This window comes from Pyxicephalus adspersus, chromosome 5 (assembly GCF_032062135.1).
Source record: "Pyxicephalus adspersus chromosome 5, UCB_Pads_2.0, whole genome shotgun sequence".
NCBI lineage: Eukaryota > Metazoa > Chordata > Amphibia > Anura > Pyxicephalidae > Pyxicephalus > Pyxicephalus adspersus.
Genome location: NC_092862.1, coordinates 134,233,837 through 134,257,716, shown reverse-complemented (window position 1 = coordinate 134,257,716; position 23,880 = coordinate 134,233,837). Strand labels below are relative to the sequence as shown.

The 23,880-nt window shown below is 39.1% G+C and overlaps 1 protein-coding gene across 1 annotated transcript in view; it reads left to right on the top strand.

Moving 5' to 3' along the window:
* RUNDC3B (RUN domain containing 3B) overlaps nucleotides 1-23,880 on the top strand; it is a 70,590-nt gene that overhangs the window by 45,056 nt on the left and 1,654 nt on the right. The window contains exons 8-10 of the mRNA XM_072413417.1: nucleotides 4,109-4,255; nucleotides 17,165-17,283; nucleotides 20,208-23,854. Coding sequence (XP_072269518.1) covers nucleotides 4,109-4,255; nucleotides 17,165-17,283; nucleotides 20,208-20,353 — 412 coding nt within the window. The 3' untranslated portion in view covers nucleotides 20,354-23,854. The remainder of the gene's footprint in view (nucleotides 1-4,108; nucleotides 4,256-17,164; nucleotides 17,284-20,207; nucleotides 23,855-23,880) is intronic.

The window sequence follows — 23,880 nt, the reverse complement described above, 5'->3', positions numbered from 1 at the left end:
AATAGGGGCAGTTGACTACTACCAGCCTGTTGCACATCCAACAAAAATTTAAAACTCTTCCTCATTTAGCAAAACATATGAGGTTAACCCAACCATGTGCACCAGGCCTTCATGTCATTCATTTTGGCTGCAATTTTATGAAACCGTTAATGCATTTATTAGTTTCAGAAGACTGGTTCTCTTTGAGCATATTTCTTTTCCCAGCAGGTCCGAACTATTTCCGCTTTGGAAAAATAAACATAGAAGGGGAATTTGTGCCAGAGAATCAAATTGAACTGGGGTCCTTATGAAGCTCTGGGGCATAATTAGAACTGGTGTACTGCTGAGCGGAGAAATGTGGCTTCTTATTGCTGCTGAAGATTTGTGTTGCAAGGGTGTGCTGAACACCCCGGGAAAATTTAAAGCGATGACTGTCATTGGGAATGGGGGGAATGGGTCTCTGTAGGGAATGGGGGGGATTGTGCAGTGGTGGAAAATCGGAGAGCGGCGAACCTGACACCTTTTACCGCAAGCCTGGAGATGAGTGGAAAATGCAAATTACAGCCGTCTCCGAAACTATTAGCATTATGTCTATACAGATCAAAGAGAAAAACGATAATTCCCTCCTGTTAAAATATTGATCAGAATCCTCTTCTGTGCTGAGTAACAGTAAAAGATGATTTTACATTACAGCACTACCTTTTAGTAGGAAATACTGTTGTCCTTGTGTGTCAGTCTAATATTCTTGCATAAACCCCAACTGCATGGTTTTAGTATGTGGATGCATCGCCCGTCATACACAAGTGCTCCTGATGCAGAGGCTGCTGACCTCCTCCAGCATCTCATCTCTCACCCACCATCAGCTGCATGTCATTGGTCTGGAGCATCCTTCCAATGTTGGCAATGGTGGACCATGCTTGCGTATGTGACAACACTGGAGCACCATTGGAAGACTGGTGGCACTCCATAACAGGAAGAACCTAAACGAGGACCCTATTTTAATGAAATCTGCAAATTTAAGAAAATTTATCAAAAGTTCCAGAATTACAATTGTAACATTATTACATTGTAAATTATATTTTATTATTTTGGTTTTGGTCTACTTTGCTCCAATTTGTTTTTATCTACACACACTTTTAAAAGTGATCCTTCATGTTCTAGTTTAGTAACCAAAGTAGATGGTTTAGCACTGGGGAAGAGGAAGCCCTCCCTTATTTTTTTTTGCTACTCAACCATTACCTGGATAGATTTGGACTTTTTGAAAATAATACGGGGGAGCTATTGATGCTCCACTTGGCCTCACATGGCCTGCCAATCACATTGGATGTTGTAATTTGGGAAGCGAGGGCTGGGTAAGGTGTGTTCTATGTATTCTGTAATGTGCAAAACCAGAATATGATTGTTGGTGTCAATGCAATTACCTAAACTCTTAGGATATAGACAGGATATAACAAACCTCTGTCCTGCTCTGTCCCGGTATTTCAAGCTACAATGATCCACAAACAAGAATCTCAATATAATTTGTACTGTATTTGTAAAATGAACTAATGATGTAGAAAATTGTATTTAGTAGGCTGAAAAGACTTTATTCCTTCAGCATAGTCTGGAGCAGGGCTGCAAACTCCATTATTGAGGACTGGTATCTGCACACCATTGGTATTTTTCTAACAGACCGAAGTCGATTCAGTAAAATAAGATGTATAGAGTCAGAAAATCTCTGTGCCTATAAGAATTGTGTAGCGTGTATGTGAAATTCAAGGACTGGAGTTAAAGGTTGCAGGCATAATTGTATAGGACATACATGACTATAGTGAAGAGTCTTCTGTTCTGGGTCCCGGAGTTTGTAGAACACTGGTTGTAAAAAGCCCCTATTCCTAAGTCCACATTTGACCTGGTACCATGTATTGTCTCCAGGCCTTTATATATGTGAATTGACTCAGTTGGAGTTCCCTCTCTGCTGTTGGAACCTTCTGCTGAGGGCTTGGACTGTTCATGGTTTCATGAGTGGCTACCTAGTCACTAGCCAGTAGTTGTGACTGCCTACCCGCCTACAAGTACTTGAAATCCAGTTTAACAGTGTTGATCCATATTTAAGTTTGCTAGGTGTCCCATGCCAGATAAAGAAGCCTTACAATGGGCAAAGGTTTGTATCCAGTGTGGGGCATACGATTGTTTAGTACAGGGCCATCATGCTAAAAAGACTTAAAAGTCCTATAGTTCAACATTAGTGGTCCCCAGGTTCCAGGCTACTACTGGAACTCTGTTTCGACAACAAGAAGCTCAGACTTACTGATTTCCTGGTGCTTTATTCCTCATGTTTAGAACCCTACAAACTGTTTTTTTTTTTTATTTTGATTACAGTACAGAGTAGTTAAAACACCTAAACCCATGTGAACAAATTATTATTTACTTTCTTTTCTGTAGGCACAACAGGAAGTGACTAAATCTCTGCACAGTTAGAGAATTTCCCTCTTATACAGCTGTCATAGGCATTAACACAAATGTCCTCATTTTTAGAATTTGCTCTTTTCATGCTCTGGTGACAACTTGAAATTTTGGCTTTTCCTTAATTTGCAATCCCAGAACAATTACCCTTCTCAGTAATGATTCAGACAGCAATGAACATCTGACCAAGGTTTAATCTGTTTCCTTCTATTCCAAAGTGAAAAGAAATACATGTTTTGGTGCAGAGAACAATTTCAGCATTGTCTTGGCTGCATATCCTTCTCCTTCCCCCTGCTTTCTGGGAGAAGGTGTTGTACGCAGTAAATGAAAATGTCTGTAGAAAATATTAAGTGTTGGTAATTATGTGAAGGGGATTTATCAAATAATTGCAGTAATGTGTAAGCAAAGCATCGGAGCCTGCGACAGTCAATCATTAAATGTGAAATTGCATCTATATTAGAATAATTGGAGCATTCATGAGACCTCCCTCTCGGGTAGCCAGCCATCCCTACAGCACTGCACTGATTCTTTAAACAACACCATATAACATGGTTATATGTAACCATCAATTCTGGTCCATTTACATTCTAATACAAAGGATGCTTACCTCATCTGTTTTACTCTTTTTCCAAGCTCATCCTGGTAAAAATATCAACTCCACACCCCCATGCCCTCTAAACCATAATGCAATTCGGCAATCTACAAAACAAAGGTATACCAAAGTCTGGTTTAGGGAAGGTGATGGCTGTTTCCTGATGTGCTTATGTTGATATCACCAGTGCAGACTTGTGGGATCCTGAGTTGATCCCACCACTGGACAGCTATCGTAAACTGTCCATATCATAAGGATTGGTATGGACATCCAAAGACTTGGGATTTTGATCTCACATGATGAACTTTGGGTGAGTAACAAGGGCATTTACATTAGGGTTGTGTTCTCCCTACTGCCAATGAACAGTTTGAGGGGGAGCCCGGACATCAGCATTAGAAGAAAAATTCCTCATGAGGGGGCGCAAAAAGTTTAATGGCTATGAAAAAAAACAAAAAAAAACGTAAGAAACAGAAGGTTAAGCGCAGTATAAAAGCAATACAATTCTTAAACTGCAAACATGCAACCACCTTCTTTTCTCATATGAAACATGACCTGTATTTTAATTTTTGGTAAAATTACATCCAAGTTTGTATACAAGTTTTTCTTTTGGCCCCAAAGGTACTTGTCTATTTCCCCACCTGGAGCTTGAAGATCTTAGTCTTTATAGTCCGTTGACTTGGTGCTAAGGCCCCTTCCTTCGCAATCTTCTACATCATCCATCGGAAGGCTTGTGTGTCTGAGACATTGGACAGAAGACATGAACCTAATAAGTTTTGAAATGTTATATTATTTCCTTTTGTTCATGTTAAGCCTCTTGAGAGCAACAACATTTTCTTTTCTTTTCATAGCAGTTGCCTAGTGGGTAAGGCAGAAATCAATATCTAGTCCCATGTTACACTAACACAACTATTTACATGGTACGAATTGACCCTTTAATGCAGCCTGATTTCCTTTGGGGTGGATTGACATTTTTAATAACCCTGCCCTTCATCACATACATCCATTTTTCTTGAGTCTCTGTTGTGCCACCATTCATTATCAAGCCTTTATTTTGAGAGAAAATAAAGGAGTTCCCTATCTATATCTTCACAGGACTATTCTAAAGAATAATGACTTAAGATCAAGACAGGAGCTTACCACACACCTCACCAACCAGTGGCCTTCCCCAGGAGCTCCGGATGATAAAGCTGTGGCCCTGGATACACTGCTGTACCAAAAGCACAATGAACATTGGCATGAGTAAGTTTAATATGTCATTATTGTCAGACCAACTCCTACAATGACCCCAGTTGAGACATACCGCCATGGGTGATGGCTGCTGATGAATGGCGGCAACCACAGGAGTTTCTTTCCATCAATCTGCATATTATCATTCATACTAGTACTAGATTGTCAGCCTGTCTTTGCGGTGTATTTGTTGTTAAAATGATAGTGCAGGTGTGAAAAGATTTGCTCATTTAGTGTATTCGGGTAAAATGGAGGTTTGCAAATATAATCTTTTTCCCTTGATTTCCTCTTTGAGTCGCCCTTGAGATCCAGACAACTTTTAAACCTTTTCTGTTTATTTTAGGACATCTTGGAAACATGATGACCATTGGTTGTTGTATTAAACAATCCACATCATTGTGTTGGTTCCTCGTGGCTTTAAATATGCCCGATTCATAGTACATTAGTCTGGTAGTCACTGGTATGAATGCCAATTTCACTGTTGGCCTGTGTGAAGAAAGCCACCCATATGACCCAAATAGATGATTGATGTCGGTGGTAACTGAACTAAGAGGCACAAATTGCCCATTGCTTATGGGACCCCTGCAACTTCTGATGGGACCATGGGGTTCCACAAAATCCTGGTTGAGAAACGGTGCTTTAAAAGCTTGGGCACATTGGGCACATCAAAGGTGGCATAGGAACAGGACATTGGAATAGGACAACACAACAGGAACAACTTCTGATGCCTGGTTGCATCTCACTGCTGGAACAGTAAAAATGGAAACAGAGGCTTCTGGTTCTTATCTGCATATTGGTTCCAGAAATGACAGTCATATACCAATGATGAAGTCCAAATGTTGAAAATAGGCGGAGGCTGTCAATATGTGCTTCCTGCTGTCAAAGGATGTTGGCTTCCTGTACAGCCCTGGTCACAGGAACGGTCAGGAGGTGATCTGCCTGTGCAGGGTCCTGCAGTTTCTATTAGTCCTGGCCTACTGGAAATAGTGTTGAAGAACTTTGTGTTGTGGTGTGCTACAGTTCTGACCAATACTGTAACAGTGTATGTAGAATTACATGTGTTGCGTGTGTTATGCAGTGATGCCACACAATTGTATTTATTTATTTTTAATTATTGTGCAGGGCTCTGGATATGTTAGGGAACACATCTGAGGCCCTTATTCCTACTAAGTTACTACTACTTTAGAAGAAAGCTTTACAGTCAATTTTACTTCCTATTTTTTTCAATCTTGTATATTTTAATTTTTGAAATGTATCTAACCCTCCTCCCCCTAGAAATCAAATGTATCTCCATTTACCAATGTAAGATTATTCATTTACAGAAAGAGAAGATTGTTTTATGCTTCAGTTTACACTTGAAGAAAGTGACCAGGACACTGCGTTTTTGGGGAGATCGATAGGTATATTCACCATTTGGTGGAAAGAGCTTAAGCTGTTGAGCTATGTAAACAGACTCAGAAACTGTAAAACATATAGAAAGCCTAAAGCTAGCTGAAAAGTAGGAAATAAAATATAATATGCAAGATTTCATGTTTACCTAAAACACATAATAAACTACCACACATCTTCATGATGTTTGTTGACCACTAAGTTCCTGTACAGCCCTGGTCACAGGAACGGTCAGGAGGTGATCTGCCTGTGCAGGGTCCTGCAGTTTCTATTAGTCCTGGCCTACTGGAAATAGTGTTGAAGAACTTTGTGTTGTGGTGTGCTACAGTTCTGACCAATACTGTAACAGTGTATGTAGAATTACATGTGTTGCGTGTGTTATGCAGTGATGCCACACAATTGTATTTATTTATTTTTAATTATTGTGCAGGGCTCTGGATATGTTAGGGAACACATCTGAGGCCCTTATTCCTACTAAGTTACTACTACTTTAGAAGAAAGCTTTACAGTCAATTTTACTTCCTATTTTTTTCAATCTTGTATATTTTAATTTTTGAAATGTATCTAACCCTCCTCCCCCTATAAATCAAATGTATCTCCATTTACCAATGTAAGATTATTCATTTACAGAAAGAGAAGATTGTTTTATGCTTCAGTTTACACTTGAAGAAAGTGACCAGGACACTGCGTTTTTGGGGAGATCGATAGGTATATTCACCATTTGGTGGAAAGAGCTTAAGCTGTTGAGCTATGTAAACAGACTCAGAAACTGTAAAACATATAGAAAGCCTAAAGCTAGCTGAAAAGTAGGAAATAAAATATAATATGCAAGATTTCATGTTTACCTAAAACACATAATAAACTACCACACATCTTCATGATGTTTGTTGACCACTAAGCTGCATCTATTCCATGTAAATGAAGATAGCAGGAAAAGGTTTTTCTATGTTGGGGAACTTTTTTGTTTCAATTAATGCCATAGATTGTTTCAATAAACACCCTGACAGGTGAGATATTCTGTTGATCAGTTGTCTCCTTCTGCTGTTAAACCCTTAGAATGACACAAGATCTGTTCTTGAGTTTCTTGCAGACTAGCAGGCGATTATGTAAATACTGAAATAGGATAGAGCTAGATAAGTTAGTCTGTAAATTGGAGATCCATCTTTTAGTTATCAATGGGTTCTAAAGAAGATTGGATTAATTTCCATATAGATTAGAAAAACCCATTAATATATCTGAGAGCGCCATCAGTTTAAATTACATGAAAGTAGAATTTTAAACTAGAAAGTAAAATTTGCGAACAGTAAGGTTTTTGAGTGTAGAAGGACATGCTATAGCACTTCATCAATAGAATTCTTATCTTTGTTGTTTCCTTTTTACAATGCGCATACCCAGATTGGTAAAAAAATTTTGGCATATGCTTAGATGAACAAACACCGGAACTTGCACAAAAGTTTAGCAAGAGTCAAAGATGCTGAAGGAATCTATAGGATGTCACATTGCTGTAGGCTAGGTGAGTGTAGTCACCCTTTAAGGGCTTATTCAAACAAATCTTTTGCGCTAACCCATAATACCCCAACACATGTTGGAGCACTATACATACTGTTTGGTGCGTTAGTAAGCTGTTTGTCTTATAGCATCCCATTGCACTGGGTGGCATGGTGGCCTTGATCTTAACAGAACTTGAGTCTCAGGTTAGAATCCTAACCATGACACTACCTGCATGGAGTTTGTCCCCCACACGTTTGTGTCGGTTTCGTCCCAAACACATGCACGCAGCCTAGTTAGTTTACTGGGCTACCGTTTAAAAATTGGTCTTAGACTGTGACTATATGACTATGTTAGGGACATTGTCACATCACAATTGTGAGCCCCATTGTCACATCACAATTGTGAGCCCGTCACATCACAATTGTGAGCCCCTGAAGGACAGTTAGTGGCATGAATAAATACAATATGATAATAATGCACAAGCCTTGCAGCACACCACCAGCATAACCTACTGCCAGTTGTTGTGTGCTGAATACAGTTTATGTTTATTTTCTAGTGCATTCAAATGCAAAGCAAATTATTTAATGTGACTATGTTGCTTTTTTTTTTTCATTTCTTAGCTGAATATTTTGCATATCACAGTAACTCTGTTGCAGTAAAGTTTAAACCAATGCCTCCAAGTTAGCACCAGTGTCAGAAAACTGTACACAGTGAGGGGTGATAACTAAAACACAGAGATGGGTTTGCAATAGATAGCATTTGTGTTAGTTTTTAAACAGTTATCACAACACAGTTGTGAACTATAGATCCTATAGATCCTTAGAAGTCCTTGGGCAATGGCATGGATATTTATTAATCAATGGCAATACAAAAACATGAAAATGAATTGTCAATAGTGATCAATGGGAAAAAATGGCTCCATATGTGGCAAATGCTTCAAATGTGCATAATTTCCAATGACTTATAACTACATCCACGTGCAGCTTACATAGCCAGCTATTTATTTCATGTGTGTAGTGACTGATCACTATTCTGAACAAATTTTGCAACATGATTAGGCTATTGAAAAGTGTTCTAGGTATGATGGAAGCCCAGCTTAACCCAGACTTTCATGGAGATTTTTTAGTTTGTATTTTCTTGCTGTCGATCGGTCTCTGAATCTCAAAAATAAACTCCAAACATCATTGTCACAACTGATAGGTTTGATGATGATGAGACTGAGATCTGTGATTTTCCCAAACATTCTAATGGCTAAAGTGACGTGTGTTATATTGAGGAGAGAAGCAGAAATGGTAAAATTAAATCTTTCTAACCACCCTGGGTGCCCACACATAATGACAGCTTGAGTTCCATTTGGCAGTGGGATTACTCAGCCTACAGCCCTGACAACCGCTTATTTCACAGCTAGTGTCATAAATTATATAGAATTTTTAAAAAATTTGATAACCATTAACGGATGGATTTAGACAAACCTCAAATAAGTAATTGAAACACATATGGAATCTGTTTACCTTCACAAAGATTTGTAAAGCAGTTAGCCAACGTTGAGCTTTTACTGATTCTTAAAGCAATCATGTTTGAGAATTATAAATATGGTTTGGAAGTAATTGTTTTATATTCACAAAATCCAATCCATTGTGTAGCTGTCTATGTATCATCCATCTGCAGAGACAGGACCTCTCGTACCTTTTAGATTCTTGAGGTCTTGCAATTGCTCACCACCTACTTCCTGAGACTTCAAGTCCTGTATTCTCATTTAGACACATGGTTTGTACTGTAATACAGGGATATTGTAAAATGTGATCTGCCATGTATTGTTCTTCTGCGCCTGGGTGTCACATGGTCACTTTTTTTTTTTTTTTTTTAAGCATTTTTATTTTATTGCAATTTTCAAAATTATGAAACCTAATTGATAATTATAACAGAATTCCAGTAAAAAACAAAATATTGAACAATCTTGAGCTGTATATATAATCATCATCATCATACATAAAATAAAAAAAGGAAAGAGGCTTAGCCAGCATACATGGGGGAAAGTAAGGAAAGGGTCAGGGAAAGCGTTAATTGGTTTTGTACGTTTATGTAATCCAATCTATTAGCTTACAAGTACCCTATTCAAATCAGTTGTCAAGGGGCATCCCCACAATCAGCAATTACAGGTAGTTCCCGGGTTACATACACACGATAGGGACTCTATATTCTACCCATAAGGAAGATATTAATTATAAATTCAACATGGTTTGTGCTTAGCATGTAGAGGTAAGTAATGTAAAGTAAAGAGAAAAGGAAACACTGGCTTTTTGTCGCACAGTAGTAGGTTATATGTGAATTTATTTATTTATTAGGAGTTTTTAGCGTCTAATCTAGATATAGCTCTTCTGTGCTAGAACCTAACTCTAACACATTCCTACTAAACTACATCATATGTGTCTTAGTGAACAATAATAACATGTATATACAGTGACAGACGTATGGTAATTTTCTGATACGTGACGCGTTTCGCCCAGGGAGGGCTTCCTCAGGGTATTTTTTTTTAAAAAATCACAATTATCTGTCGATAATGTCTCTAAAACACCACGTTACACTGTGATATATAGTGAATCAACTATTAAAGAGCATTATTGGGGGATTTGTGATTGAATCGGGATCAGCAAGCAACTACATCCGGCTGTATATCTATAGGGATTGTTCAATTTTGTTTCACCAGCAAAGAAATTTGCCCTACTTATAATACTTGGCTGATTAAATGGTCTTCAATGAATAGCTAAACTAAGTTCCTGGCGTTATCTAGATCAGCGGTCCTGGACCACTAAAATTGCCGGCTCCTAACCGCGCATGCGGTGGGGGAGCCACTTGTCAATCAAAATGGAGGTACCTCCCTTATAGTGACATCATAATGCCATAACCCCGCCTACTCTGCCATCGCAGATTTTCACCTACAATGGGAGAATGGGGCAGGTTGTGTCAAGAAACACAGCCTGCCCACTTCCTTGAGCCAGGGATTTGCACGGGGGACGTGGTCCGTGGCTCTGGCCGGTGCATCCCACTGGCGGGGTCCTCTTACTGACCCCACTCGGGGGTGCACCGACTGGCGCTGTGGACCACCAAAATCTTCTTGAGGACCACCGGTTGGCTGTTCTAGATAACGATTGTATCCTTTCAGTATTAATATAGTTGTTTCACTTGTATGAGCCTGTATGTTCTTAATCCGTAGGGATGTTTTTATCGCAGCAGGCAAAGCTTACAGTTCAATGACTGGTAAAAGCATCATAGGGACGGTGTTGGTCCCGAAGGAAAGGGTTAATGATAGCCCAGTAGTTGTTTGTTGATGTGATTAGTTCGTTATTCAGGATTGACCATTCGTGATAAGCTGCAAGGTTTGTTCTTAAGTTGAATTTGTATGTTACAAAGTCGGAACAGGTACATTATTTTATTCCAATTAGGACAGATGTTTGTCTTAACATATTAGGCAGCGTGGTGTCAGTTACTGTATAAAATCTTAACTGTGAGCTAATCACAAACAAAGCAAAAAGGAGCCTAGACATTCATTAACTTCTGGAGCAAGCTGTGCTTTAATATGCAAAAAAAAACTGCAAAGTTTGTCTTGGTAAGTAAAGAGTTACAAGAGCCTGCAGAAAAAGCTCACCCCCCTAAGATCACCCGCAACCTCAGCTGTGTTTAGCAAAAGATTTCCTCTGCAAATCATGCCAACCGCCCCCTCCAAGCCTCCATCCTGCACACAGGGAGCAGGGAAGCCCCATTTGTAATCCAAAATCGTTTCGTTCCCGGTGTGTTTTGACAATGTGCTTCTTCGGGAGAGTTGACATGAGTAGCACCAACTGCATTAAAGGTATAATGCTCTTCAATATACTTGGTATAACACACTTAGAATCTCTTTAAACATATTTGTACAATGTCCTTCATAGAATAAAGGCCCTAGTACCAGATATAACAGTGATCTTTCTGAAATCAAGTAAAATAAATTATTTTGTAATTGACAGAGAAGCCATGCTCTTGCATTGTTTTTAGTAACATAACCTGTCCAATCAAGTACCAAACACCCAGTAGGTGTAAAGCTTTAACCAAATTCCCAATGTACTGTACAAGCATGGAGGTTGTATCTGGGCCTTCTGGACTTTCTTTAGGCCCTAGCCTCATACCTTGTTTGCCTTGTGGATGATCCAGCTCTGAAAATAACTTTTCTACAGGTGGCGCTGGCAGTGTGTGCACTGGGTGCTCTCGATGACCCATGGCTAGATTCTGATATCAAGCTTCGCACTTCAGGCAAACCACTTTATATGGCACTGAAAAACTTATATAGGGGCAGTTTTAAATAACACAACTGTATTTCGGTTCATAAAGTCTTACAATTTACACAACCCTGCCAGAAAACAGAAGACCAGACTTTTTTATACAGTAGTTAGTCATGAGAAAAAGAAAGTACACCCTCTTTCCATTGTAAAGTTTACATAATAGGGCATATTCATCAGGTTTTTAGCAGGTTCTTTATATTTAACCTATAACTGACCGTGCTATGTAATTTTTTCAAGATTAACAAAGAGTCTTGAATGTTTCGTACTTGTGAATAAACTTTCTCACTGATGAATTTCAAATTCTGTGGACATTATCTTATAGCTCTTTCCAGATTGATGCACAACAATTGTTTATCTAAGATCATTATTGATGTCTTTCCTCCTTGGCATTGTGTTAACACACACCTGAATGCTCCAGAGCAGCTAACTGATCATCCATAGGTTTGACCACCTCTTAAAAAAAAAAACGTTTTTGGCAAAGTCCCCTTTTGCAAAATACCAGATCAGGCAGATGGTTACTGCAGAAAGAGACAGGCAATGAGCGTTCTGAAGTAATCAGTCTTGCCTACCTGATCTTGCTGGGGAATAAAGCCAACTGATTGCCACAAAAACTTTCGATCAAGAAGGGACTCCACACGAGATTTATATTATCCTGCCACAGGCAATCAAGATGTCCAAGGATTTTCTAGATGAGGGGAGATGACGGCGCCCTGCGATGGAACAGTTGAGTATTGCGGGTTTAGCTCCACTTTAATCAATTGCATTTGATTAGCAGTGTCTGGCTGCTACTTACCATCGTAATTTTGCAGAGAAGTTCTTCTCTACAGCAGGAAACAGACTAGTGGAAAGAGTATGAAAATGTAAAGAATTTGAACACCTTTGTTTTGTTGCATGTTTCTCTTTTAAACCAAAAGCTCACTTGTGTAGCATGATAAACAAAATCGCAGAAAAAGCATAATTTTGTGATGGGTGCATGCTTTGTATAATGAGATTAGGTATCTCATCTTTTTAAATAAAAGTTCATTTTATGTTAATCTTAAAAACTAGTAAGATGTCTTTGTGAAGCATTGACTGTTTCCACTAGAAATATGTCAAAGGGTTTTGCTCTGAGAAAATTGTGCTGGTCCCGGATTTCTCTTAAGCTCTGTACATACTTCAGATGATCTGGGTACAGTGATCGCCCCAACGTCATGGTGGATTGATAAGTGACTGAGTGGGAACGATCGGCATTACTCCTACAGTGCTGCTCGCTTGTTTTCCCCCCTCCTTTCCATTGAACAACAAAGCGCTTGTTCATTCATCTGTCACTGGAAACCCAGCAAAAATCTGACATATATCTGGTGCCTGTACGAGGCTTTGGGCCTAGTGCACACTGCAGATTTTCTCTTCTATTAGGGTTTCCATTCCAGTAAATGATCATCTCTGCAGTACCCAACATCTGTCCAATCATAAGCAATGGTTTTTGGGTTTTTAATCCAAAATGGAGCAATCAGTATTGGTGAACATCATGTGAATTTACAGAAGTAGTGTGTACCAAAGATTGGGCAAACCTGATGGGGAGCTCCCATCTGTCCTGCAGTTCACCACATCCACACCCTACCAATGAAAGGGCAGAAAATTATACGTATTTGTGCTCTGTTTTTGAATTTATAAAACCAAAAATCAGATTGTCTGATCTAGCATAAAATTTGCACATGTACTTAAGGCCTTCAGGTAACAGCAGTTGACCAGAAAAAAAGACCTTTTGGGGTCTACAAGAGTAGCTCATAGCCCAAAAATCATTCCCATTCGTACTGCACTGAAATCAGCCACATCAGACTGTTTCTCTCCCTTTCCATGGTGATGATTAATCCCACATTTGTCTTTGGTACATCGGTAAATACTGTGTTCTTTATGTATTACAGTTATAAATGGAGAGAAAAAAATGTTGACTTGCATGTGATTAAAGTGCACACAATACAGCAGGTCGTCATTCTGTGTGCTGCTGGTTAAAATTCTATTATATAGAAAAGTGTCTGACCAGTGGTGTCAGAATGCTGCCTTTTATCAATGCTAGAGAGCTACTTCTCCCTATTCATATGGAAATAGCAGAGTTCCATTTGTTCTGTAGAGACGGCATACATGCAGCTCAAAACAAAAATCTGTTAATACATTGGAAGCCGCCAAGATGTGTGAAAGCTTTATTAAAGCCTTGGCATGGGGTTATCTGCTGGGCATGGTGTGTTAGTATGGGGTAAATAATGACATATAATCACTAGAAAGAAATGAAATGAATGCTTTATGGAAAAGATGAAAAAACAATTAAAGCTTAACTCCTTATAAACCACTAAATGCACAGAAGAAAAAACATAAATTAATGCGGTTTTACCTGCCAAAGGATTTTTACCTCACTCCATCCAGTCTTAAATTGTACATAGCTTTTCAATATGGTACAACCCCATCTGGCAGAAAAGACGACCCAATTTTCTCTGGGTACATTTTAGTAATACTAACAGGTTTTGATTTGGACAGTGATTGAAAGTTGAATCAGCAAACATCTGTTACTTTGCTTTTTAATTGGCTTTTTGCAATGCAGAAAAACTGACTGGCTACATGTGTTTCTTCTCTCTCTCTCCCCCAAGCTCTAATAAATTATAAATATATCTAGGGTATATTTATATTTTTTATTAGCTATAATATATATTCTGTAGTTTTATCCACCAGCCCCTAAGTCCCTACAGGACACATTAGTGATGTTTGGTTCAACGGATGGAACCAGAATGTTTTTATCGGGGGTCCAGGTGTGAAATTCTTTTAGCAAGCTTGGATCTTTAAAGCCTAAACCCTATTTATACTTGCCCGTCCTCTGTTCCATTGTGGGTGCTGCCACCTTCCTTTGTCCTCTCCTTCCAATTCTCCTCCGCCTTCTCTTTCCGATCCTCCTCCGCCTTCTCTTTCCAATCCTCCTCCGCCTTCTCTTTCTGGATCCTGCTCCGCCTTCTCTTTCTGGATCCTTCTCCTCCTTCTCTTTCTGGATCCTGCTCCGTCTTCTCTTTCTGGATCCTCCTCCGCCTTCTCTTTCTGGATCCTCCTCCGCCTTCTCCATCCAAACCTCATTGGCTAGGCCAGGATGGCATACTCTTACACATACATGTGGAAGTTCAGTCAGTCCAAGCATGCGCAGGGTAACCTAGCATGTGCCAGATATCTATTTTGACAGAACAGTTCCATCAGGCAAGTAAGAATGCTTTTTGCAGAAGGAACATTGCCTGGCCCTTTCTACAATGAAGCCCCCTGCCTGGCTGCAAATGTTTAAAGTGGAACTTTTAATTGTGCTGTAATGCAACTATTAAGTTTTACTAGGGTGTTTTTTTATTTTTTCATTTTTAAATGGCAGTCACAAAGAAAAAACACATGCTACACACTGCAAGTTCATGTTCACGCTCCAAACATAATTGAACCGAGGTGATCACAGAATATGAATGCTAACACACTTTTCACTGCTTAGTAGACAATAATCCTTGAATCATCCTAATGTTGCAGAATAGCTGTATAAATAACCTAAAAATGATTATTAGATTGTTGAATTGTCAGTCTAATAACTTAAGTATACCTTAAGTATATTTGCCCTGCACAGAATTACCCCGATGTCATGGGAGCAAAATCAGAGCAGATGGGACCCGTAGTCAAGCCTGCACCCATTGTTTGTTTCAAAGTTGCCTACTGTGGATGGCAAAGTGGTTTGTTGCTATTTTAAGAATGCAATGACAAAATATCTGGAGTCTCCTTAATGCTGCTCAAATGAATTTCACCTTTTATTTTACAGTCACAAATGGTTTTCTACAATTTCAAAAAAATAAAATGTCACTTGTAACCTGGGCAACTGCAGTGGGTATTCTATTGGTATAAATGGCAACACAATTTTTCACACTAGGTTTCCCCATTTTACATTATTTGGATGGACTATAGATGGACCTCTAACCTGTCAGGAGGGAGGAAGTGGCTGAAAATGTATCCATGTGAGGAGAGAACAGGAGATAAAACTTTGGTAGGTAGACTATGGTCAGAGGGTCCACCAGCTGTTCCCCCAGCCCACCAGACGCCATCTGTACCCAAAATACAATGTTTGGATAGGCTCGACACTTAACTTAAAAATTGGCAACAGATTGTCCCATTCCACGGGACACAATAAGGACTTAGGGCCAATGGAAAGAACCAGAGAGCTCCGCAGCGCCAGCCTGAAAATCTTTTACCGTGAATCTTCATCACAGGTATGTAATAATTTTTAGTTTTCATTGGGATTCATTTTAAGGTTTGTAAATAGCAGACGCAATGGAAAATAACATTTTTCTTAAGCTTGGAACTATTGGTCCCAGGTGAAAAAAGGTAATCCCAGAACATGCATATTGAGATGGATGCGTCTTCCGGAGAGCTGGGTTTTTTTTATATGATTCTTGTGAAGCACTAGATGCACCCAAATATACAAATCTTTTTCTTAATGTAATTGGAGATTTTATATATTATGGAAATATATCAATACAATATTGTTTAAATATATTATACATTTATTTTGGAGTCTGTGGGAGACAGATACGTATAGCATTAAAGTACATATGTTTTGCTACTTTATCTTCTAAATTTTTGTAATACTATACTTTGTCTTGTGGTTATATGATTTACACACATTGTACTACCAGAAGGTTCATTCTGATTCTTTCTGGCTCATCTATACCAATTATTAGATCACTCCATTCCAGCTCAGCAGAACATTTGATGATGTAGATTGATTTCCCAGTGAACCAGGTGGAAGTGCAGAGACATAAGAAGGTGAATTGATAAAAGAAATGTGTCACCTACTAAGCAGTGATATGTACAACACAAGAAATACAAATTCAATGTAACAAAACTGTTGCCTGGAGTTGCGTTTTATTATAGTTGTCCCTCCCTGCTCTCCCAAGTTGAAGGCACCCTAATAGAGATAGAATATAACATAATTTTCCAGCTGAAGTTTGTAAATTGTAGAAAAGGTTATCTGAGAAATTGGCAACCAAATGCAGAAACAATCGGGGCATTTCAGCAGGCTTTAAATATCAGGACAATACTAATTTATTAGTGCAAATGTTAGTCAAGCCAATGAAGAATCACAATAAAGTAATGAATGCAAATTTCATGGAAAGCATATTCAGAATATAATAATGGCCATTATACCTGGTGTGCTGTGTAAGGTCCTCGGAACATTTTTTTGTTTGGAAACAATGTAAGACTGACACCTCACAGTAAGTATATCCAGAAATTGAAACTGCTAAAATGTGCATTTTGCTAATGCTTTCCTTGGTTTTGGAAGAACCAGAGGAAGAAGCTACAGATTGCATTTTATTAAAGCCACAGTCTGCACAGTTATATAGATATTTCAACCATTGTACTGTTCTATGGAGAAAGGAGAACAAGCAGGTGGTGCCCTGCTAAAGTATTGTCATGTATTAAAGATTTGCACCTTTACAGTATAAATATCTTTAAAAATGTCAAAATTTTAGGTGTATCTCTGCTAAACTGTTAGTTTTTTTTTCCCCGGTATTGTTTGTTGTGTTTCCTGGTTGTAGTTCTTTCTGTCATGGATAGTATTGGGGATGTTACCTAGTGCACCCTCCTTTGAAATGCATCAGACTAACATCCAAATGCATCTTTTATATGATTTGTGTGTCTTTCAGTAATCTGTTCATTACACTCTCATGACCTTTTTATTTTTCAGAAAAGGTTTCCAGAGCTTTGGCCATTTATCGGCAGACGCCAGCCTCTCCCAGATTTCGTTTGACCCCGGGCAGTCACAAGATGACAATTTAAAACATGACGGCTCCCATTTAAGTGAAGGTAAGCCGAGCAGCTCGTCAGATACACGGACAGATATTTATCATTGATAGGACAAATACTGCAATAGATGGGACAGCCATACCACAAAGGGCCTAAATTCCACTTCAGAGCTTCTTAAAGTTCTTTCCCATATTGGGTTCACCAAATGAGTTGTAGGGTAAGTTTGGGACCCCCTGACAACTTCTAGATTTGCTCAACCATGTCATACGAAGACAGGCATTATACTCAGTAGACTGCCTATGTTTTTTTCACATCCAAATTGCATCACGAGATCAGTTCCCTACAATGGAAGAGCAATGAGCTATACCCAACTCTCCAGGGTGGCCTACCTTCTTTCTGTCTATCCGTGTGTCCTCTATCAGAGTCTTCGGCATCAGACACTGCTAGGTTTGTTTTCCTCCCCGGTGCTGGTACCTTGAAATACATAGGGTCTGATTTATTAAAGCTTTCCAAGGCAAGGAGAGGATGTACTTTCATCAGGTGGCTGAAGGTGGGTGATCCAGCAAACCTGGAATGGAACTGATTCAGGATTGAAAACTTTTTTGGGGGTTGGCTGTTTGGGGGTGACATTGTTCCAGCATAGAACATTGCAGTGTAGGGACAGTAAGCAGAAATTTTGCTGAAATAAAAATATATTGTAAGACCTTTACAAACACAAATCAGCCGCAAGTCATAGCGTCTAGGATAAAGGATTATGATGAAATAAATGTTTGTGAAACAGACTTTAAGACTTAATTTGGGCTTTAAAAGCAGCACCCACTGACTGTGATTTATTCTTACCAGTCTGTGGTTTCCAGTATAAAAATGTTATATTTTATGTGTTTGTGTCTTAGGAAATTCTTTGGCATTGTCGGATTGTCGGCTGCAAAGGTAGATCCATATCTGTAGGTACCCCCTGGGGCAGTCAGCTGTCCTTTGATGTTGGGAACATTGTGCAATTTAGAAACCTCATTACTATTGATAAGCCAACCTTGCAGATTTGTTCCCTGCTCTGCAGCAATCTGCATTTCTTTTTGACCCCAGCCAGCCATTGTTCTGTTCAAATGCTATGGAAAAAAAAATTCTCAGCCTTTTTATACAGGACATCAAATTGGAGAATTTGATTTTATTTGTCAGATGACATGCAATCAACATTTTATGAGTTTCTTGATGCCATTTTTTATTGAACAAAAACTGGTTGCAGCTATATTGTGTATATGTGTTGGTTATAAGTAATTTGATCAAATTCTTGTGATCCCTTTCAGCTGTTTTAGGCTTTAACCCCCCTAGCGGTAATCCCGAGTGTGACTCGGGGTGGATTATACTTGCAAAAAGCGGTAATCCTGAGTAATCACAATCGGGGTTGCTTTACACTAAAAAAAAAAAAAACACTTTCTTTGTTCTGTCGCTGTCCCCCTGGGGTCCTGCTGGTCCCTGCAGATCCAATACAAAATAGCTGTATTGAGTACAATACAAAGAAAAATTCATATATGCTACTGTACAGTTATATTACATGTTTTAATAATTTTATTTTATTTTTTACAGATTTTGTTTTTTTCATTTAAAGTTTATCATTACATTTATTGAATTTATTAAATATCAATGAGTTATGCCTGAGAATTACAGCCTACAATGTAAAATAAATTTCCAAGCAAAAAAAAATGGAATACTTTTTGCATGGAAATTTGCACAGAATTAAAACGCTAGGGGGGGGGTGTTAAGTTAATTTGGGTATGGAATCTGGAATGGATGTTTCTGGGTGTCTTATGGCACTTGGCACCTTGCTAGCTGTTCAGACACCCCAACTGCTTATGGTTCTTAATAATGATCCACCTATTACCACCTTATTTATTCTCTATGGTATGGACTCCATGAGTGGCACACTATGTGGTCATGCAGGCATAAGGAAGTGGTATTTGCACCGCAACCTGGAACTTGTGATTGGACAAGGAAAGAGGAAGCAGCAGACTTATGACCTCATCTGTTTCCCATGATCTCACTATACTTGTCACCATGCTTCTTACACTGCAGCTACTTGTAATTATTTTCTATCCCTTAGTTGTAAGCTCTGTTGTAGAGTGCCTGCAAGAGACTAATATCAAATTCGGGTACTTATGCTGTTTGCATTTTAAAAAAATTCCATTTTAGTATGTTTTAATTATTACACAGCTGCAATAGTTTGTGACTTTTATATGTGCATGGGATTTGGCTTTTTTTTTTTCTTGGGCTTTGATACACTTTAAACAATTAGATGGAAGCGCTGCCACCTTGTGGACAGATTATAGAAGATGCAGCACTTGAATAGAAAAAGTGACTCAATGGGCCTGATTTATTAAAGTTCTCCAAGGCTGGAGAGAGTTCACTTTCATCGGTGAAGCTGGGTGATCTATCAATCCTGGATTTTGTCAAGGATTCAAAACTCAGCGTTTGTGCAACGTGTCTCCACTAGTGCAGAGTCCCCTAGTTTTGCTGAGTAGTTCTTGTACAGCTGTTGGTTAATTCAGTGCTTCCTCTGTGAAAAAACTCAGCAAAACTAGGGGACTCTGCACTAGTGGAGACACGTTGCACAAACGCTGAGTGTGGTGTCTGGGCTAGCTAAATAGCCAGGGATGATTAAGGGGTGAAACTGATAAAACTGGGGAGCGCAGGCACGCCTAGAGTCAGAAATGCCCACATGCGCAGGAGAGAGGCGCCTATGCTTTAGCCAGGAAGAGGTAAGAGTGACACCCAAATTGTTATGCTAAAAGAATAAAAGAAAAACATATTGCAGAGATAGAAATGCCTAGCTTTAAAACTGAATATTCTAATTCTAGTCCCTATATGGCTGAATCACGTTAAATAAAAATTTATGTACAGGTTTTATCTCCCCTTTAATTTATTAAAGATCCCTATTTTCCTGTATCCTCATTGTTCCATTGGTCACCCCTATTCCCTTCTATTGGCAGGTAAAGAAGAGACCCCATCGTTATTAGGCCTGTGCGGCTCCCTCACGTCCGTGGCCAGTTACAAATCCCTCACAAGTCTTAAGTCCAGTGAATGTCTCGCCAGCCCCACCACAGAGATGACCAGCCCAGGTCTAACTCCATCATGAAGAAGCCATTATTTAAGGACAAGCTTATATTGTGTCATATGCAACTACATTCCGTGTTTGAATGGCTGTGAAAGAAAGCTTTATTTAGTAACATGGGGCCTTGTGTATTAAAAATGGGTGAGAGGTATGCTTCAGACATTGTAAAACGTAGTCTACAGGTTTGTTGAATCATCATCACTTTTTTTTTTCTTTCGCTCCAAAAATTATGGACAAGTAAGCATTTTTTTAAACACATCTTGGTAATGCACCAGATTACTCACTGTGATTTTATGGTTGATGGTTTGGCATTGGGTGGTTTATGAATGTTATGATACTGTTTGGTGGGAAAGGTGATGGCCAGGAAAGTAGCACATTGACCTTGAACCTTTTATTGCATAAGCATGAATTCATCCTTGGAGTGCAGTGGTCCACAGCAACCAATCAGATTCACTGAACCAAAGACTAAATGTTAAAGTGCAATTCAAGCCCTGATTAGGTTTGGATAGAGAAGGAAATAGTTAGAGCCTTTGTAATGCACTACTTTTTCCAAACTTCATATTTACAATTTTAGTTCTACTTTGGTTCGGTTTGCCTCTCCAACCCCTTCCTGGGAGCTCTGGCTGCCAAAGACTCACCTCTTGGCCTGCAATCATCATGCGTCACAGTTTTATTAAATTTTGCTAAGCTCCAGGCCGAAACATGAAAAAGTTGCCTAATTTGGGTTTTTATCATTAAGGACTCCATAAAGCGTTAAATCTAATTCCAGGTTCTTGTGATAATAGTTTGCCCAGCAGATGTAAAAATGTAGGTGTTGTTGCAGCACTCATGTTTTCTTTAATTCTGTCTTTAGCAGACTGTCATTCATCACTACCGAGCCCTCTCGTTTGACGCTCGGTGCCATCCAACCCCTTCTTAGAAGCCCAGGGTGTCATGGGCACTCACCCTTGCCTAGCACCATGTACCTTTTGGCTCCTTGTGCGTGATGCATACAATGGCAATCACGTCTTTCATGGACATTTAGTTGTGGGTTGGAGGAAACTGTGGGCTTTAAAAAGTTAAATCTGTATCTTTTGTGACCTTGATCTTAAAGATAAAAAAGGAAGTTGACTTTAAAAAAAAAAAAAAAAAAAAAAAGTTATTGTTTTAAAATATAAAAACATAAATCGTGATTATTTGCTCTGGGTACCGCACTTAGCACTTTGCTTCTTTCACTGTTTTTCTGATAAAGCCCAGTGAAAAGGCCTAATGATTTGAGACATATCCCCAAATAATTGATCCTAAATCTGGTTTACAGATAATCAGTACATTGTGATTGGTCAGTGCAGCAAAAGAAGAAAACTTTACATATGAATTTGTTTTATGGATAACTTACAAACCATCTTTAATTTTCAAATACGTGCCAACCCAAAGAGAAGCCTTGTCCTTTCAATATTTCTACTAGAAATGACTGACTGGTATAGATTCTTTTCTTTTTTTTAATGCTTTTGATTCACAAGACCAATAGCACTTAGAAGCAATGTGTAGAAAATTTCAGCAATCAATCAAAAATCATCATTGATCACCTTGGTGTAGGCAGGAATCCTATCAAAAAATAGCATTGGTCAGCATAGTATGGACAGAAAACTGTTCTGGTTGGTTGCTGGGGCATAACACTGATCTGATTGGTTGCTTGGAATTATTGCGCACTATTGCTCTTTGCACATTGTTACCAAATAAGCCCCAAACTGATTTTCCTACTCTTTTATTATCTCTCACAAACTACAGCAAGTCTTGCTTATCAAAGTGTTTGAACAGAGAATGTAAAAAAAACAACCGGATTATATTGCTCATTTTCCCTGTGTAGCACGGGGAAATTAAAACAAATATTTAATTGGTTATTGTCCACATAATCAGTTTCCTCAGGCAGGTTTACTAATGATGATTGTGATGCTGGAAGAATGATTCTGGGTGTCATTATTAACATACATTAGAAAATAAAACCCCCATTTTTAAAAAAAAACTTTTAATTGGGGCCCCCAATCCTGCTGATTGAAGTTTCTAGCAGATAGAACTACACTGCAATGCCGGATTTAACCATTTGGAGGCACTGTAAGTGAAATCTGTTACTGTAATCCATCAAGACCTGCAGGAACGGGGAACCTTCTAACAGGGCCAGGTCACACAAGCGATTCTATTGGTGAGGATAATTTGCCAAAACTGGAACCGCCAAGAAAGTATTCAACTGTATGGCATCCTTACCCTGCTAGTGAGGAAGATTCTGCAACTTTGTCAGCCGGTGAAGTAGAAACTCTGTATAAGCGGGTGCGTGTTGTGACGTGGCCCTTACAGAATTCCATAGGAACAGATTTACAGTTTTCCTGCGAATCTCTTCTTGAATGTAAAACTTCTTTCTAAGAACGGATGCCAAAGGTTGCCCACCATCTTCCTTAATTACTCCTCTCCCCTGCACCACAATTAAACAGTTTCACATTGCTACTAAGAACTTGACTTACCTCCTTCCAGGAGTTATTCCTAGCCTGTCCAATGAGAGATTCTCCAAGGCCAGAAAGGGACGCTCCTATTGGACACAGGTTTATGGGTGTGGCTTAGCTCCAAAGTTGTAGGTCAGCCCCTTGATAATAAAATAAAATCATTTTTTTGGGGTACTAACTGGCAGCATTTGCCATCTCCTCTTACATCCCAATTGAACTTTTCAGTGTAAACCATTAAATAAGTTCCAGGTGCAGCAAAATAAATTTTTTTTTTTAATAGAGCAGCAACACTCTGAAGTCTGTCCTCTGCCAACTTGCTGCATAAAGGGACCTTTGCAGAGGTACCACACAGCCCATTCTGAGAGCAGAGAGATCGCTGCTTCTACACTGAGTTAGTCCTACACTTTGCAATTGGTAAATCCCATGCTTCCCACCGATTTGACAGCTGAGTAATCAAGACAGCTGTTGGATCTATGAAGAAAGACCACTGCTTCCACACAGAGAACACAGAGGTCCTTTACTACAGCTTGCTGGTAGAAGGGAATCTTTTCTGTTCAGGCTGTGGCTGCTTTCTAATTGCCATGTCCAAAAACACTGCATTTTGTTTCAATGCTCCTATAATGTTTCTGTATATAATGTTGTATAATTTCTGAACAACCTGCATCTACTTTAGTATTTGCACCACCAAACATTTATATTGAATGAAAAAAAAGACCTTTATTACAAAAATGCATTATACAACTGAAACCTAAACGCCAAATAAAATACTGACGGTCCCTATTGAAAGATTTTAAGTCATAGGAAAAACCTGCAGTCCAAATAAAAGCACAGTGAAAAAAAGACAAACTAACTACCTACCTACCTAATGTTCTCAATCCAGCAATGAGAAGGTATGCACAAAGTGGTGGAGGAGGTGGTGCACCCAGATTGGTTCATGGTGTGGAAGAGGTGTTGAGCCCAGATCAGTCTGTGATGTGGAAGAGGTGGTGGACCCAGGTCAGTCCGTGGTGGAAGAGGTGGTGCACCCAGATCAGTCTGTGGTGTGGAAGAGGTGGTGCACCCAGATCAGTCTGTGGT